The sequence below is a fragment of the Phyllopteryx taeniolatus genome, chromosome 10, assembly GCF_024500385.1.
Source record: "Phyllopteryx taeniolatus isolate TA_2022b chromosome 10, UOR_Ptae_1.2, whole genome shotgun sequence".
NCBI classification, from domain to species: Eukaryota; Metazoa; Chordata; class Actinopteri; order Syngnathiformes; family Syngnathidae; genus Phyllopteryx; species Phyllopteryx taeniolatus.
The window spans coordinates 17,500,686-17,518,574 of NC_084511.1; the positions used below are offsets into that span (position 1 = coordinate 17,500,686).

Sequence of the window (17,889 nt, forward strand, 5' to 3'; positions counted from 1 at the left end):
AACCGCAGGTACAACTTAACTTAATAACACATTTCAACCATTCATGCAGAAGGATTATTTATTCATTAAACATGAACATATTCAAAATGATGGCAAGGTGAGATGATTGCAGCGAGGTCACGCAGCTCCTCTGGACACGCTCTCCTACGAGGTGCTGAAAAGGCGACGTCAGATAACAAATCCCCACACACCAAAAATATCCCCCACCATCACAACTCAAGCCACATTGGAGAGGGGAAAAACGGGCGGGATAAACTTTGCTTTTCCGGGTCTTATCTGAAGAAAGACAGGGACGTGCGCTGTTCTGTCTCGGTCATTCACGGACGCTCATGGCTACGCAGCGACATGCATTTTTTCGGCTTGCAAGATTAACAGGTGCATTGTGAGGCGCCAACACACTGAACGCTCCAAATCGGAGTAAAACGCAATGAAGAGTTGTGTTTGAAATGTAAAAGGGTTCAAAAGTGTGATGTTTCTCATCTTTAAAATGCTCAAGCACTTCACAGCGAAACCTCTAAAGTCAAACAGTCCTGAGGTTGTACAATTTCAAAGTTTTTAGGAAGAGTATTCCTCTAATTTCAGAGTTCCAACCGCATTAGAGGATTCATTCTGGATATGTGTGGTTTGCTTTTTCTTTGGCTTTTTGCTAATTATTTTAATAGGACTGTTGCTGTGGATGATGAAACACGAGACCTGAGCATATTTTAAGAGACAATCATTAAAGGATATTTTGCTTACCCTTAAACCAAAAGAATGGTCTATAACAAGTTATGTTGTGATTATTATTATTATTGTTCACAGAGGTTAACTGCTTTCTACACCCATGCAGCAGTTAACTATGCGAAAAAGTGAGATTCATTAAAAAAGATAAGAATGACTTTGTTGTTTTTACATTTAAATTCAAAGAGCGGGAGACTTCTTTTAATAGTTGGCTATACAGTTAATAAAGGTTTTATCATTGCAACATTATTTCTATCCATTATTTTCTATGGAATTCGGTTTTGTTTAACTTCAGAGGTTCCACGGTACTTGCATTAGATAAGTACATAATTTGTGCATATTTGATTGGAGAATTGATAGTTGATAGAAATGCAGAGACTTTTAACATGAACCATTACAAAAAAAAAAAGAGAGAGAAATTTAGAGACCACCATTGTCACACGAACAATATATTCTCAGGAGTACTTTGTTGCCCAAAAATCTATACTGTCATAAGGTCATTCTTATTTTCATACTACATGAATGTTTAGTCAAATTTGTGTCTTTATTTGTGGATTTTGTACTAACTACAGTGGTTTATGTTGGCACTGGTTGAGAGAACAAGTTTCACATACAGAGGCTTCAGACACACATTATGCTAAAAGTCCGTCCTCTCCCCCCCTTTCTTTCTTTCTTTCTTTCTTCTTTTTTTTCTAGAAAAATATAACCTATCCATTGCGTGATGTGCAGTATTTCGTTCAACATACTAAATGGAGACAGTGAGCAGAAGCTAGCGAGGTAACAAAACATGCAGGACGTTTGAAATCATTTGCGCTCACTTGGGGAAAGTACTGGAATGTGGTCATGGCTTGCACTCCTCAAAAGAAGGGAAAGAGTCTCTTCTTCAAGATGTAGAGGACTGTGGCGAGGAAGAGGGCCAGCGCAAGGAAGATGAGCAGTTTATCAGTGAGCTCTCTGCGGTTGTACTTGGTGATGAGTTTTCTCCCAAGCTGAATGGTTCCTGTCATGGTCTTAAATTCATCGTTGGCCTCCTGGATGGTCCTGGACGAGGTTGCTAGAAACAGCAGGAGAAACCGTTTAAACAGAATTCAAACAACCTGGCTCAAACTCCCTGAATACAACCTGACACACTTGATTAACCCCTTCCAAAAATAAAAGAATTATTTATCAGTCCTACCCAGTGTGGTCATCGCCTCCTCGCTCTGATGAACTTGCTGGGCCATCATTCGACTGATGCTCATCAGATTCTTTGTAATGTCACTGGACGTCTGGGCCAGGCCTTCTTTGGTGGTCTTCCTGAAACACAGAATAAGAAAACTAAATAATGTCGTTGAAGCTATGATTACAAAACAAAAACAAAACAAACAAAAAAAAAATACAGTGGAACCTTCAAGGTTGCATGCTCCTTTATACAAATGTGTTTTTTGTTTTTCATAGCCATTAAAATTGACATTATTGTGATATATGAAAACAGTACGGGTTTCTTCGCCTTTGCAGCATAGAAAATATGACTACAGAGGCAATAAGTTGGCCATGCAGTGTTCCCCTTATTATTTGTACCCCAACTATATCGCAGATTTTTAAGCCATCCTTTCTTATTGTTTTTGTACAGTACACAATGTGGCGTGCCTTCAGTGGAGTGCCGCGTTGGGCCGCAACACGCTGGGCAGCACAGACGTCTAGTGTGAAGGCCTTTTTACGCTGACTTGGTGTTCTTGGTGTTCACTGCGGGGCAGCGCAGGGACGGCAGCGTCCCAGTGCAAGCTTGCCCATATTTGGAAGTGGTTGCTTTACAGCCTACAGGAAGTAGTCAGATGTTTTTCCCGCTGGTTTGGACCTGATATTGTGATATGATGTTATATGGTCTTTCTCTATCCAGATGTTTAGCTATTGCGGGTGGGATTGGAAGGTATCCCCAGCGATGTTCACTGTACGCGGGTCCTCGGTTTATGTTGTAGTTTCATTCCAACGGCAGCAACAAAACCCACATTTGTAGTAGTCTATCACGAACTTACGCTAGCTACCGCAGTGGTAACGTCTTATTTACTGTAACAATGATTCTGTAAAACATAAATATAATATAATATAATATAATAAATAAAATAAAGGCCATAAATCCAAAACTATAAAATGAAAAACAGTTTCATCGCCGACTGAGGACTCCCTGTAATAATAAATGAAGAATGGAATGTAGACCACAACATGTTAATGGGAAGAGAGTCACAGTAATAGAAATTCATATGACAGATAAGAATGTTAAAGTATTACAACACGGCCTGTTGTTTAAGTACAGCCTTATGATGTCAACAACTTGACTCTGGAACGGGTTATTTGAGGTCCATTTGCTATGGCGAAAAGTTGGTGTTAAATTGCCACAAACTGGAGGTCAATCAGTGTGCCGGAATGGAATGTGGTTCCACTGTACCAGTTTCAATCTGCTCAAACTGAAACCCGACTCTGATGCGTTTACTGAAAGTGACACACAGTCCCCTCACCTCTGCCTGGCGCCACTATCAGCTCCACTAAGCAGCGCCTGCTTCTCCATATTGTCGATTGACAATTTGCTGGCCAGGTTGGACTTCCTCCAGGCAGTCTGGTTGCTGCCAGAGAACGCGCGCACACACACACCCAACCACACACAAAAACATACGTCCTTTTAGATCATCCCAGTCAGCATATTTGCACAGAAAAAAGTGACAGAAATTCCATTCATCTATTTTCTAAAATGATTAGGGTCACATGTGAGCTTGAGCCCATCCGAAAAGGAGAGTACGCCCTCAGTTGGTCGCCAGCAGGGTACATATAGACATACAACTATTAACATATATATATATATAATATAATAGCCCATTAGAAATTTGTATTTTACTAAAAAGTTACCTCAGCATCTGTTTCCTGTGTCCTTGTACTTGACTGATCAAGGCCAGCTTTTCAGACTCTTTGTCCTGCTCCATTGCCATCTGCTCTAAATCCTGCCACAGACACCATTAGCGTTGATAACGATATAAAATGTGCAAATTGTCAGATAGAACTTCTCACTTGTATGCGCAACCGTAGATTGTGAAAACTCTTTTTCACGTCAGCGTTCAGTTCCGTCAACTTGCTTTGAGGACCTCTGCACTCGTTAATGTCCTGGTAGAACATGACACACACCATTTTGATGGGATCACTACCAGCAAAAGGATAGGATAAAAGCACAAGCCCAGATGCTACAATAAAACAAAAGAAAAGCTTCATTATTAAATAACCGTAGCACATAAACGGCAAACATCCATCCATCTTCTATACTGCTAATCCTAATTAGGGTTGCGAGTGAGCAAGAGCCAATATCCCAGCAAGCTGGGCACGCCCTGGACTGGTCGCCAACCAATCACAGAGCAAATACAGACAAAACAAATAAATAAATAAATAAACATTCTCACATTCCCATTGATGGACATTTGAGAATCTTCAATCAATTTAAACTCACACAAGTATGGTGAGAACATGCAAACTCCACACAGAAGGCCAGAGCCGAAATTCAAACCCTCTGCGAGTCAGACGTGCTAACCACCATTGAATACCAAACATTACCGCATGAGGAGAAGCGGCTTAGAAAATGGATGGATGGACATTGCCGCATGACATTGACATATTGTAAATTTTAACTTATATTCAAACAAAAATATGGAAGGCGATGTACACCTTTACTTTGAAACACCTTCCTCCCATTCCTTTTTTAATGTTATAGCTATCGGGCAACTTATTACTTTCAATATAATAATAGGATAATAATTGGGCAGATAGGACATTTTATATTAAAATGTAATAGTTTTGGAATATGTTCTTAGTGTCGTTTTAGATATTTTTTAATGTGAGTTAAGAGGTAATCCCTTTATTATCTATAGCAAGGGTGCCAAACTCATTTTTGTCTTGGGCCGCAATGTAGTTATGATTTCCCTCAGAGGGCCGTTAGAACAGTGAAATGTTTAATCACCAAATCATATTATTACCATTACACAACAAATTGAGGGATAACTAGTTTTGAAATCAGAAGATAAGGATAATAGTTTGTTCAAGTATTGTTTAAATTACTGTAGAAGAAGGGTTTGGTAACAGAAAAATGCAATATCTCAACGTTACTGTTTATTATGACAATTTGGAATTTGGGTACAGATTTTAGCAAAAATCACGGAAGTTGACGTGCATGATTTGCTTTCGCGGAACACATAAAAGGATGTGTCGGGCCGCATCTGGCCCCCGGCCCTTGAGTTTGACACACCGATCTATCGGAATCAAGATATATATATATATATATATATATATATATATATACACATACACACACATATATATTCCTACTGCAACTGAAAACAAGAGTTCATTCTCTACGAAAATCCCGCGTTATGGTTGAAATAAACGTAGTAGTCCACGCACACGCAGCTAATTGCTGAATAATAGCACTTCCCTGAAACAACAAGGCCACAGACCGCTGTATTCTAACACGGCCACAATCAATACTGTCAAATAAAAATTCGCACCTGGATGAGAGCCTTGACTTCCAGGTCATATTTTAATATTTCTTGTTCGCAAATTCGGACGTGCACGTCGGAAGACGCCATGTTGCACACGAATTCAATCATAGATATGAAGACTAGATACGACGGTACCCTGTAACAGCCCCGCAAACCAACGTGCATACGTTGCGGCCATGTTGGAAAGGTCGAAGTTCCAATCAAAGGCAATACATTGAGATCGAAATTGAGTCGTAGCTTGCTCAATTTTAAACCGATTTTCACGAGGTTTATGTTTTGTCAACGCCAAAGTGTGTGATATTACTTTGGAACATTTTAAGCAAATCACCCAAAAGATATTATCCTGATAGAGGTAAGTCCTATTTCTCCTGTGATTGTAAAGCGTTGTGTGCAACCGTATAAAGTACAATGTGCCTGAGTTGGCATCCTTGGACTTTTGGCTTTCTTGTCATCCATACACATGAATTACACAGACGACTTTGACCCTTCTGTCGTAGCGTCATCGTAGGCACGCAGCTGAAAAGAAACCGGTCGTATCTGCTTATATATCTATGTTCTCAACGCATGAGCTGGATACGGCAAGCCAGAAGGACAGTTCTACTTCCGCCTTCCGGCCACTATTTTTCACATGATCTCCCATTAGTTTTTAACTATTTCATGTTATTAAGTCAAAACGTATCAATGAACAATTATGCTAAATAGAAAACGTTAAAGTATAACAAAAGTTCACAATCTATATGCAACAATGTAATCTCTAATCCAATCAATGAAAAGCAGCACCAAGAGAAAAATTTTGATTGGTGGATGGTATAGTAGCTCACAATAGCACTAATGAGTCAATTAAATATATAAAATAGGTGTCAGTAGAAAATCATTTTAGATTAATGATAATTTAACAGGATCTGCACAAACAAATGGACAAAGTATGAGGTATAACATTTAATTGCAGGTTTATTCCACTGAACAGCGGCACTAAACATTAGTATACCATACACAAACCAAAAACTATTGAGGATTTTTACAATAAGGCACACTCAGCATGGATACATTTTTAAAGAGATTAGAGATTGTATTTTGTACAAGGCACAGGTGCGAGCGTCACTCCGTAAGGCCACACAGGGATGCGAGTTTAAGGCATTTCAAAGGGGTTGAACCACAGCATGAAATGAAGAGAAGACACTCCCTGACACTGCAGCAATGTCTGTGTTGAGAGTAATGCAGAGTAAAACAAGCACGTCATTTCTTTAGAATTTTGCAGTAAAAAAAATCACTACAACGTGCAGAAAATGATGGATTTGACAAGCCGAAATGTTTTACCTGCACCGTCAGGACCATTTAAGACCAGTGGTAGTTCAGGTACCAGATGGCATCAGTGGACAGAGAAGGCCCGAACAGTGGGTTCAGCTGGGCCAGAATGGCTATCAACCAGCTGATGGAAAGAATACATATGGAGATTAGGTTTCCTGCTCAACAACTACCGTAATTGTCTCTGTGTTGCCCCCTTGTGTCCATGTCATATGTAACAAGACCCAAACTGAAAACTGGCACCACAATGTCGGTAAATTATTCAGTGACCGACTGGTTAGGGCATCAGCCTCACAGTTCTGAGGACCGGGGTTCAATCCCCGGCCCCGCCTCTGTGGAGTTTGCATATTCTCCCCGTGCCTGCATGGGTTTTCTCCAGCATCCCAAAAACATGCATGAATGGTTGTTTGTTTGTATAAGCGCTGCGATTGGCTGGCAACCAGTTCAGGGTGTACCCTGCCTCCCACCCGATGATAGCTGGGATAGGCTCCAGCACGCCCGCGACCCTAGTGAGGAGAAGCGGCTCAGAAAATGGAAGGATGGATATTCAGCTACAAACACATTTTTCATTTGTGTTGCACGGTGTATGAGTGGTTAGTACGTTTGCCTCACAGCGTCTGAATCCTTGCTCTGGCCTTCCTGTATGGAGTTTTGATGATCTCCCCATAGTTTTGCTACCGGTTCTCCGGCTTCCTCCCACAATCCAAAAACATGCAAAGTTAGTGTCACTCAAGACTTTGCTCTAAATTTTCCCTAAGTGAGAATGTGAATAGTTGTTTGTCTATATGTGCCCTGGCGACCAGTCCATGGTGTACCCACACCCTCGAGGTCACATGTGAACTTGGGCTGTCACTATCAAATATTTTATTATATTTTATTATTATTATTATTATATCAATTTTGCCATCGATTAATCAAATAATAAATATTTGGCATTAAAATATTTTTTTCCCATTTAGTGTTTAACCAATTATTGTTTATTTGGCAGTTTAAAGAATAAAAAAACCCAAATAAACCCCAATTAAGCAATACGACATGCGAGGGCGGCACGGTGTGCGACTGGTTAGAGCGTCTGCCTCACAGTTCTGAGGACCGGGGTTCAATCCCCGGCCCCGCCTGTGTGGAGTTTGCATGTTCTTCCCATGCCTGCGTGGGTTTTCTCCGGGCACTCCGGTTTCCTCCCACATCCAAAAACATGCATGGTAGGTAATTGACAACTCTAAATTGCCCGTAGGTGTGAATGTGAGTGAGAATGGTTGTTTGTTTGCATGTGCCCTGCGATTGGCTGGCAACCAGTTCAGGGTGTCCCCCGCTCCGGCACGCCCGTGACCCAGAAGCGGCTCAGAAAATGAATGGATGGATGGATGGACATACGAGGGAGTGATTTTGTACTCCCCAGGCTTTTTTAAACTGAGCTACTTTTTGAGTACTGTTTAATGCGAAGGGCTACTAGTTTGATATACAGTTCTGAGGCTGCTTCAGCTTCAACAACATGTCAATTACACATTCATACAATGGCTGCAAATAACGATGATTTTTGTAATAGACTAAACTGAATATCCCTCCGCAAAAATATTGATCATTGTTTTTCAAGCTAAACGCAGATGTTTGGAAATGTTTTATTTTGATTCTGATTTCATGAAATCAGAGAATATTTACAGTTGAGACACTGAAATCATAGTATTTGGACAATTTGAAGGTAAACAACTGCTCAAAAAGATTGATTACCAAAATAGTTGTCAATTAATTTGATGGTCGATTTATCGCAGCGCCTCTACACGTCACCCTAATAAGGATAAGCAGTGCAGAAAATGCATTCATAATAAAATAAAGCCCTGTGAAGTGTTAAATTTTACTCAGCACTGCCTCTTTACAACACTGACATTTTGATCTAAAACACACAATCATACAACTAACATTATAATGAATCCTATGGGAATCATTTTGTTTAGTGGTGAAGTGGTTTCAAGTGATGTGTATTTTATTTTTGTTGTTGTGTATTTAAGACACATGGCATAGAATTGTACACAACAAGGTCTAGTGTTAAGTGTTTCACACAAAAATTGCCTAATGATACTTACAACAAGTAGCAGCAAACAGAAGTTAACACCAGCATTGTGATAATAACTCTGTGGGGAAAAGAAGATTTGTTTGAGGAATAATCCATTTCAACACAACAGCCCAAGTTAATGACAGGCAGAAATATGGGAAGTTGCATTGTTTTTTCCATAGATGGGCTATTTTTATTCTTTAAAACAAAATAGTATGACGGCATAATTAAAAAAGACTAACATAAAATGTAATATGCGTTTAGGGATTTCACACAGCAGACACTTAATTAGCTTCGTGTTACGAAAACCAACTTTTACTCTCGGCAGCTAAGAAGTTTGTTTAACAGTAAACACCACTGATGCAATACAAAATAAAGCCCGGCAGTATACACTTATAATTATGACATATGACCCACACCGCAAAATAGTAAAAGTTATTGAAATTATTTTGGCGTTACGTTCGTAGTTTGCTAATGAAGTGAAGCTAACGCACTCACCCTCTGTTTGGTCCTTTGGGGATAAACCAGGGCACCACTCCTCCAACTATGCCCCAAAATAAGGTCATCACGGACATGGAGATGACAAAACCTAATTCTGCCATGGTAGCAGAGGCCTTACAAGGGAGAAGATCACACGGCTACAAACTACAAACTTGTCGCAACTTGAAACTAGAACAGAGTCAGCGCGCGTCACGTGATCATATCACGAGCCCAGAAGATAGTGCCAGTGCGCATGCGCGACTCACATCCACGCGTGCACACTGCTCGTAGTATTTTATACTATTTTCGAAACACGCTGAAAACCCTTTGTGTAGTCCAAGTCAACGCATGGAATATTTTTCTCCTTAACTTTGTCAGATTTTCAAAACAGTACGCGTTGGTAAGATTGCATCCATCTCTTTACAGCAGCACTTTTGGTGGCGTCACTCTTCAGTCCCACCAACTGCTTTTGTACCCAGGAATACAGTATCGTATTTAATGATTAAAAGTAAATTTGGCCGGATGATAAGTTTACGTTGCCATGTGTACGTGTGAAGCACTGTAAATAGTTGCACTAAACCTGAAACTGTTGCAGCACAGACGTCCTTTACGTTGGATGAGTTAAAAGTCAACAAATGTGTGACCAAAAAGTGCCATACTAAGGATATGAATAGTCAGATATTTTCTTTAATGTCCAACAATATATTAGACTTCAAACCCAAAGTCATACATTTCCTCTGCTTGGCAACTGCAGCATTAACTGTAAAACCTCAATCTTGTGTGAATATGCGCAGGGTCCTTTGCAACAATGAACCTTTTTCCTTCAAATCTTATCCATACAAGAAAACATGACATGGACAAATCATTTTATACAATTTATTGATAGCAAAAGATGTTTACTCCTGCATCTTCTCAATGGTCTCCTCCTTGTATTTGCCCTTCTCCTTTCCATCAGCGCGTGATTTGGCCTTGCGCTCCAGGATCTTTTTGCGGTCCTTGTCCAACTTTAGCCTGGTGATGACCACCTACGAGGCAAACAAATTTCATAAGGGTCATTAAAATGATTTTTGTGCCCCCTTGTTTGATCCTCACGCATCAGTATCGACTGAAAATCTGACCAAATTTGCTTTCGCGTCACCAACAGTTAAAGGTCCTAATTGTGATTGCCACTAGAATGATTGTGCGGATTGCATGCCTCAGGGTACAGTGGACATTCTGTTGATTCAAGTCATTAGTCCGACAATATAAATATTCTATTAAGTCAGGTCTTCTGAACACATGGGTTAGCACAGGTCTTTTGATTTGAGAGTTTTAGCATAATTAATGAATGTTGGATTTAAAAAAAAAAAATAAAAAAAAAAAACAACAGCAGCAGCATGGCACAGTGACTCAAGAGATTGTAGAAACATTCAACCCTGAGACAGGAACAAAGATGGCACTGTCTGGTGTGTCTGTGAAGAACAGGTGATCATGTACTCCTTTCACACAAAATCAGTTAGAAAGCGTTGCAGCTTTTCTGTGACCTTGAACAGCATGAACACGGCATCATTGATTAATTGCTTGCTATCCTATTTGTGATGGGGCTCATTGAGAAAGCCTGATGGTACAAATTTACACTGATCACGACTTACAGTATGCAGAATGACTCCGCTACAACAAATGGCATTTTTAATGTCATTAGCGTCCTTGATTCAATATGCTCATTTAAAACATTACCTGTTTGGGGGATATCAGCTATTGGAAAGTATTTGGAACAAGTTGCACCCTAAAACCATGAGTAAAAAAGGAAATACTTCCAGATGAATTTTCACACGATAACTGGAAACCTAAAAAAGACAAATTACCTTTTTGTTTCCCCCCCCTCTTATTTTAAATGCAGACGTGGGTATATATATATATAAAAAATAAATAAAATAAAATTCATTTGTCTGGACTTTTTAAAATTCTGATTAATTAGGTGAATAACAAAAGAATTATAGGAAAAGTCTATGCACATCAGGTTCTGATGTTAAGCTATTGGAATCTTTTTAGATTTGTTTAAAAAAAATGCACCATGTTGATCTTTAATTAGCGTCACAACAAAAATGCACAAAATAAATTATTTAATCGGTTTCCTTAAAAATCACCAATTTGAACAATTCTTCTGGGTGTAGATGCATTGTCAAATCCTGATGTATTGAGTCATTGGGTATTGTCAAGATTATATTTTAATATGTAGTCGAGTCACACCGTTTACAAAAACCTATCACTCTTGTACATTTGAAAGGTATACAGATGTCAAGATAAGAGATTTCTCACTTTTTAAGCACCCATGAATGCAGCCTCTATGTTAGCTATTGCAATTAAGTGAATTAACTGTGGGGAAAAAGGGGATATTGAATAAAATGGGCAGTCAATGGAAGTAAATAAAAATGGTAGTTTTTTAGCACCTTTTTGGATAATTTTAAGATGAGTCAAGAAAGAAAAGCACCAGTGTTGCCAACAACCTGCGATTCACAAGCCACGTTAATGCACCAATGTGAACAAAGTTAAGGCTTATGTTCTACTTACTGTCTAGTCAGGCCCAAAAATATTGGAACAATTTTTTTGTTGTTGCTCTAAACACCAACAAAATGGATTAGAAATTAAACAAACATGGTATGTTGTTACTGCAGACTTTTAGCTTTAAATTGAGGCTATTTATGTCCAAATCAGGTGAACTGTTTAAAGAATTACAGTTTGTACTGTATATGCACCTCCAACATTAAGGGACCAGAAGTAATGGGACAATTGACAGCTCAGCTGTTCTATGGCCAGGTGTATGTCATTCCTTCATTATCCCACTTTCAAGGAGTAGATGGTCTACAGTCCATCTTGTGTGCTATTTGCACTCAGAATCTGTTGTTGTCAACTCTCAAGAAATACCTAAGGGCAATGTTTCGAACGAAAAAGATGGGAACTGTGTCGATGTCCCAATACTTATGGACCTGACTGTCTGCATGAAATTTCCCTCATACTTCAATGAGGCAATTGAGCTGGGGCTGAACATTCAGCAACACATTAGTAAATAAATCTACCCGAAGGCACAGCTTTGAATGTAAATTTCCCCAAACATGAGGGAGGAGTATCGCTTGTTGTTGCTCAAAAAGAATGCAGAACACTCGACCGGCTGTACCAGTCATATCCTGTATAAAGCATAAATTTGCCTTATCTAGTGATTTAACCAGCAAACGGTCACCACATAATAGGTGGTAAGACAAATGTATCACATAAAGCAATTGTTACTAAAAATGTAAAAGGTAGTCCAGTCAAAGTAATGGAAATGTGTTACACCGAATGCAACTCAGGCAAATAATGGAAAGTACACTTATAACAACCAGTAGATCTAAGATATTTCCTTCAGCAAAGAAAGTGCACATTAACTGACAGACTACACTGCACCCATTTTTAAGATTTATTTCATTTCACTTAGGCAGGTTAATGTATGCACAACTCGCTTCAGGTTGGCACTCTTCTCATATCCACTTGGGCAAGCACAAACACTCTAAAGAGAAAGTGGTCACCTTGCTGGGATGGATGCCAACATGGACTGTGGTTCCATTCGCCTTTTCTCTCTGCACACGTTCGATGTAGATGACGTACTTCTTCCTATACACCTGCACCACTTTGCCAATCTGCTGGCCTTTGTAGTGTCCACGGACAACCTGTGTGGCAAACCGGAGGAAAAAACTAATCAAGAATATGCACATTAGTTTTCTTACCAATAATCAAGTTTAATTTCAGTACCTGGACTTCATCATCTTTGCGGATGGGCATGGACCTCACGTTGTACTTCTGACGAAGCTCCTTGGACAAGGGTGAGGACATGATCTTCCTCCTGATGTGTGAGGGAGCATTGAAGTGCCTCTTGCGGTTTTTGCGGCGGGAAGATGTTACAAACGGGTTCAACTTCATGATTCTGGAGGAGAAAAGGCAATTTTAAAGGAAAATTTATAAAGAGTTCATCGTCAAATCATTACATATGCTATAAAACAAAATTGTAAACGGAGATGCTGACTGGTGCGGCAGAGGCCTAAACAATTAAAAATGCACACATAAATCACATCATTAATTACCATTAAAACTTTATATAACAGTACTAATCACAGTAGTGATCAGGAATTCAAATGGTGGTAAACCATGACAGACAGCGTCACATTTAGGGCTTTCTAAGCCGATGCCAATATAAATGGGATCAAAATGGTTCCACTTTTCTAGCTTGTAGTTTACTATTGTATGCATACGATAACAACGGTCCAAAAAGCACATACTATAGCTAGCTGAGCATGTCTGAACGCCACCGAGTGCGTTAGCATCATTAGCATAATAGAGAACTCGGCCAAGGAGCTAAATAGTCTTCCCTTCGCAAAGTTGACCAACCCCAAACGCAGACTACATAATTACAAGCGTACGAAGTCGAATGCTTAAACATTTTTTCTTGCAGACGAGATCTGTTACATTCGTTGACTTGACAACATGCGGATATTCACGGACGCTAATGGAGGGGCTAGCAGCAGACGTCGTAATTCAGTCATCGTTCATGAACATCGCTACAATCTGGGTCTATTTGTAAGGTTGGACAGTTTTAAAGGGGTCTTCGGTCTTTTATTTAGTAAAATTGAAGTATTGTAACGTGGATGGATCACGATTCGTGAGCGAAACTACACGCACAGAATCTTACCCTGAAGTGTACTCCGCTGTGGCCGGCGGAAAAGAGGCTGGCGAAGTACTTCCGTTGGCACAAGTTCACACTCAAGTCTCGCGAGATGTAACATAAACCTAATCATAAACAACTATCCAGTATTTATCCTGATTTTGTCCTTCTAAACTTGCATTTCGTGAGTTTAATTGGACAAATAACCGCAAAGTAACACGTAAACGATATGTGTCTCTTCTATAAGGGCTCACCTTTGTAACATTGTGGCGTATTTGCTTTACTTTTTTTTTATACGAAATATAACCACAAGATGGGGCTAAACGTGTGAATGTAGACTATAAACTAGAAATAAGTTGTGTATGATTCATCAAGTTTGATGAAGTATCTTTCTTGACACGAGGACATATTTTTACAAATGTATGTATATGTTGGCCCACATTCAACATTTAGCACATCTTTCACGTGCAAAAACGAACACCGTCAGCAGTAGCTTACTTTTTTTTTTTTTTTTTAATACAGTGAAGGCAAAGATAGACAGCTACACATAAATAATTCATCTTCCTTCTGGGTGAGAAGACGTCAAACAACATTGGGCCGAGGGACGGTCAGTTGCAGCTATCCTACCTGAGGAAAAAAAAAAAAGCGGAGGGTGGGGGGAGTTGCTGTCATAGCCCCCCGCGTAGTGGGCAAGCCGTTTCCCCTCCCAAACGACCGGCAGGCAGCAACCCACTGATTCCTCTCTGGCTGTCTGTCGTGGAGGCAGTGCGGATGTGGAACCTGCGAGCAAACACTCCACACCCGTTGGCCAGCATCGGAGAAGGAGGAGAAGATGAAATGTTTTTCCCGTTACCTTCCGTACATCTTCCGGCCGCCGAGCACCATCCTGTCGTCCACTTGCCACACCGAAGGTAGGGCGGGGACACGGAGGGGATCTCGAGAAAGGCAGTGAGTTGTTTACTTTGTGACATGGATGTGTGCGATCATCTATAAATGATGCGTGAGCAAGTCGCAAGCGAGTAGGGATTTAAAACAGATGGAGAAGTTGTATGGGACATCCTTGAATGTCAATATTTGGAAATGGTACCACGGTTGAAAATGACTTTATGGTGTTTGTGATGCATGTTTTTTGGGTTTTTCTTTAGAGACGGGGGTGCATTTTCTCTTTTATGGTGTTTGCAGCAAGATAAATATATTCCACATGTTTCGTGATTCACATTTTGGACGGCTAATAGGCTTCCCCTTGTAAAGTGCCCATATAAAAATGTCAGCAAAGTGTATGGGCGAAGTTGAAATGCTGACCCATGTCCACAATTACAGAGCAGGTTCATTGAAGACTCTAAATTGTCTTTACTGTAGGTGTTTTTTTGTCCATGTTTGCCATGTTTGCCCTGCAATTGGCTGGCGACCAGTGCAGAGTGTACCTCACCTCTCACCTGAAGTCAGCTGAGATAGGCTCCAGCTCACCCATCACCCTAAGAATAAGTGGAATAGAAAATGGATGGATGGATGGAAGTTCATAAGAGCTGGTCAATTTATCCTGGTGGTGATTGCACTGTCAGACGGCACAGCCCACAAGAGTATCATCAGTATTTGCTATAAGCAGCCGATTACTAGGTCATCGTGTGGAGACTGGGCCGCTGCATTATTTAGTTTTGCATGGTTGCCCTCCTTCCAGTACGCTCTGCCCTCAGGAAGGTAGACTGATACAGTACAGTATGTGATGGTCAAAGCCTGTAGAATACACTACAAGACATGCAAGCCATTCATACATGTTCCCTCAAGAGTATGTCTTTGTGGGCTAAGTTCAGGTCCTGTACTTTATACATTCACCATCTGCTGCCAACCTGCCACCACAACCTACATAGAGCTATGCACAGCAAATGTATAGTACTGTATATGGTATGTACCGATAGTAACCAGCCACGTTAGGTTCGCCTACTGTCTAGTTTTTGATTGACACTTTCAGAGCTGTTCATTTCACAATTAACAATGAAAAAAAAAAAAAATATCAAAAAGCATCATTTCAATACTCGTGCATATATTTAGCTTGAGGATTTGCGTTTTCAGTCATGTCTCTCTGCTGGTCACAATAAATGTAACCTTCACAGAAGCGTTATCAAGCTTATAATTTGGGGTGACACACACAACAACTGCCCTGTAATAAATCAAGATGAGTCACTGATGGTATAGTAATGGTATACTTACGTGACTTGTATGCAGGCTGCATGGGCTCAGTTCCCACTCAGTCACAGTTTGAATATGAGTGTAAACGAGTGACTGCCAACTAATCTGCCTTTTTCCTGATGTCAGCTGAGATAGGCTCCAGCTCTGCACTACCCAATGACTCTGATCAAGAAAAAGGCTGTAGAAAATGTTGGAATGGAAGCAATAAATCGTTTTTAAAAACAGACCTTTGAGACCTGTATACAACAGTTTGCATTTTCCGTCTCCAAAACGCCATTGTTGTACAAATGTAAACCCAAACCTGCACTTTTTTTCTCCCATTCCCCCATAAGTGTCTCTGAAGCTTTCATCCATCACAGTTTGTCATTTGAAGACTACAAGAGGCATTTGAAAGTGCAAAGCTTTTCCCTGTGTACCAGTACTCAATAGCTCCTTTTACACTGCCTGTTGCAGCCAGAAATTATCCACGCTTTTCCCAGGTTGCTGTTCTGTATAAATGGCGTGAACACGGAATGGTGGGAATAATTTGGTTAGCCAATACTTCAAGGTAGTAACACTGTGAGAAAAACTCCTGTGTAAAAGGAAATGCCAGGACAGGGGTATGACGTTTCACACTCGACACTCACTTCTCCCATTTTGTTATGGGTTGAAATAAATTTTACTGTCGGCATGCACGTGCACATATAGAACCCAAGTGGTGCTTAAGCACCTGTCCTTTTGCCCTGGATAAAAAAGTGCCCTTTTTGCTGCAGCCCCTTTTTTTCTTCATTGATCTTTTTGGAAAAAAAAGAAAGAAAATCATCTTCTCTGTCATCAATTCCACCTACAGTGTTTTGATATTCTAGGGACCTGTATTGGACTCCTTGCGAGAATATATGCGCCCATCCTCATTTATTTGGGGTTATTCAGAGGTACTTTAAATGGTGGCAGGTGTGTGCCGACCCCCATTTAACATGAGACTGAATGTGATTACATAATTCAGCACAGCCACACATCCACATCCCATTTACTGTATAAGAGGGTGTGTGCTCTTGTGCAACCATGTTATCACAGTTGTTGTTTTTTTTTACCTTATACTCCCCCCCAAAAAATCAATTTAGTTGTACAAGTTATAGGTTAAGTAATAGTGGAAAAAAACTTTAAAAATGAGTTATCTTAGTGTCATTTGTACATTACATTACTGATGCTTATTAAAAGTCACCTCTTTGTTAATAGTGGTATTTTAGACAGTGTTGATTGTGTTAACTGAAATAAATACAGAAGTTAAAATTGTTTTCTTAATTGTATAAATAATTTTGGTGATGGGTGTACTGTTTCCCGCGACCCGCATGAGGATAAGCGGTACAGAAAATGGATAGATGGGTGTCCTTTTTTTGGGCTTGAGGGTTTTTGAGCTTGAGGACCTGCCTCCAAAAATCACGTTCCTGGCTGTCGGTTTTTATATACGTCATACTAGATGCCTGCAAGGAAGTTGCCACACATCTGATTATCTGTTTGCGGGAACTTGTGTTGCTCTGTGAAAGTGCACACAGATCTTCCACTTTGTCAAACTCTGTACAGTTGAATAAATGCCAGCTCTACCGTCATGTACAGGATTTGATACATCAAGTTTGCTGGAACTCTTCAAATATTCTGTTTGCTTGTTCGTCAATCAACACTGAAGTGACCATTCTGGATGTGACGTCAAATTGTACAGTATGTGAGGTATTTATGTTTTTCATACAGCCCCTAAATGTTAGGACAGAATGCCAGTCCGCTCTGCATTCACTTACCTGAGACGAGAGCTGGTTCTCTGCTGCTGTCTAAATGGAGGAATAAGAAGCAGTTAGCTGCAGAAAGCAAATGTGAGCTGTTGGCTGTATTGGACCCTACTGGAGTATGATGACACAGCAGATGACCTTGGAAATAACAGCCCCCTGCCCCTTGCACGCACACAATCTATTGTACACTGTATGAGTGAC

General features: G+C 40.2%; 4 protein-coding genes across 5 annotated transcripts in view; 1 reads left to right on the forward strand and 3 right to left on the reverse strand.

The window, feature by feature from the left end:
* Positions 1-40: 40 nt before the first annotated feature.
* bnip1a (BCL2 interacting protein 1a) lies at positions 41-5,397 on the reverse strand. 2 transcript variants are annotated; one of them, XM_061788229.1, is made up of 6 exons: positions 5,241-5,397; positions 3,760-3,852; positions 3,601-3,692; positions 3,216-3,320; positions 1,898-2,016; positions 41-1,774 (listed from the first exon to the last, which is right to left on the reverse strand). In XM_061788229.1, exons 1-6 carry the CDS (start codon positions 5,340-5,342, stop codon positions 1,578-1,580), a joined length of 708 nt encoding a protein of 235 aa, XP_061644213.1. In that variant the 5' UTR covers positions 5,343-5,397; the 3' UTR covers positions 41-1,577. The 2 variants fall into 2 exon arrangements, with proteins under 2 accessions (XP_061644213.1, XP_061644214.1); XM_061788230.1 differs by having other exon boundaries at positions 3,760-3,929; positions 5,241-5,330.
* A 763-nt stretch (positions 5,398-6,160) lies between these two features.
* Positions 6,161-9,303, reverse strand: atp6v0e1 (ATPase H+ transporting V0 subunit e1). Its single transcript, XM_061788132.1, has 4 exons — positions 9,088-9,303; positions 8,621-8,668; positions 6,552-6,663; positions 6,161-6,435 (listed from the first exon to the last, which is right to left on the reverse strand). The coding sequence occupies exons 1-3, from the start codon at positions 9,189-9,191 to the stop codon at positions 6,570-6,572; spliced, it is 246 nt and encodes an 81-aa protein (XP_061644116.1). The 5' UTR covers positions 9,192-9,303; the 3' UTR covers positions 6,161-6,435; positions 6,552-6,569.
* A 628-nt stretch (positions 9,304-9,931) lies between these two features.
* Positions 9,932-13,919, reverse strand: rpl26 (ribosomal protein L26). Its single transcript, XM_061788131.1, has 4 exons — positions 13,769-13,919; positions 12,835-13,006; positions 12,612-12,752; positions 9,932-10,094 (listed from the first exon to the last, which is right to left on the reverse strand). The coding sequence occupies exons 2-4, from the start codon at positions 13,000-13,002 to the stop codon at positions 9,966-9,968; spliced, it is 438 nt and encodes a 145-aa protein (XP_061644115.1). The 5' UTR covers positions 13,003-13,006; positions 13,769-13,919; the 3' UTR covers positions 9,932-9,965.
* A 457-nt stretch (positions 13,920-14,376) lies between these two features.
* The window catches only part of ppp2r2ba (protein phosphatase 2, regulatory subunit B, beta a), a 49,294-nt gene continuing 45,781 nt past the window's right edge, over positions 14,377-17,889 (forward strand). Inside the window, exon 1 of the mRNA XM_061787855.1 lies at positions 14,377-14,652. Coding sequence (XP_061643839.1) covers positions 14,574-14,652 — 79 coding nt within the window. The 5' untranslated portion in view covers positions 14,377-14,573. The remainder of the gene's footprint in view (positions 14,653-17,889) is intronic.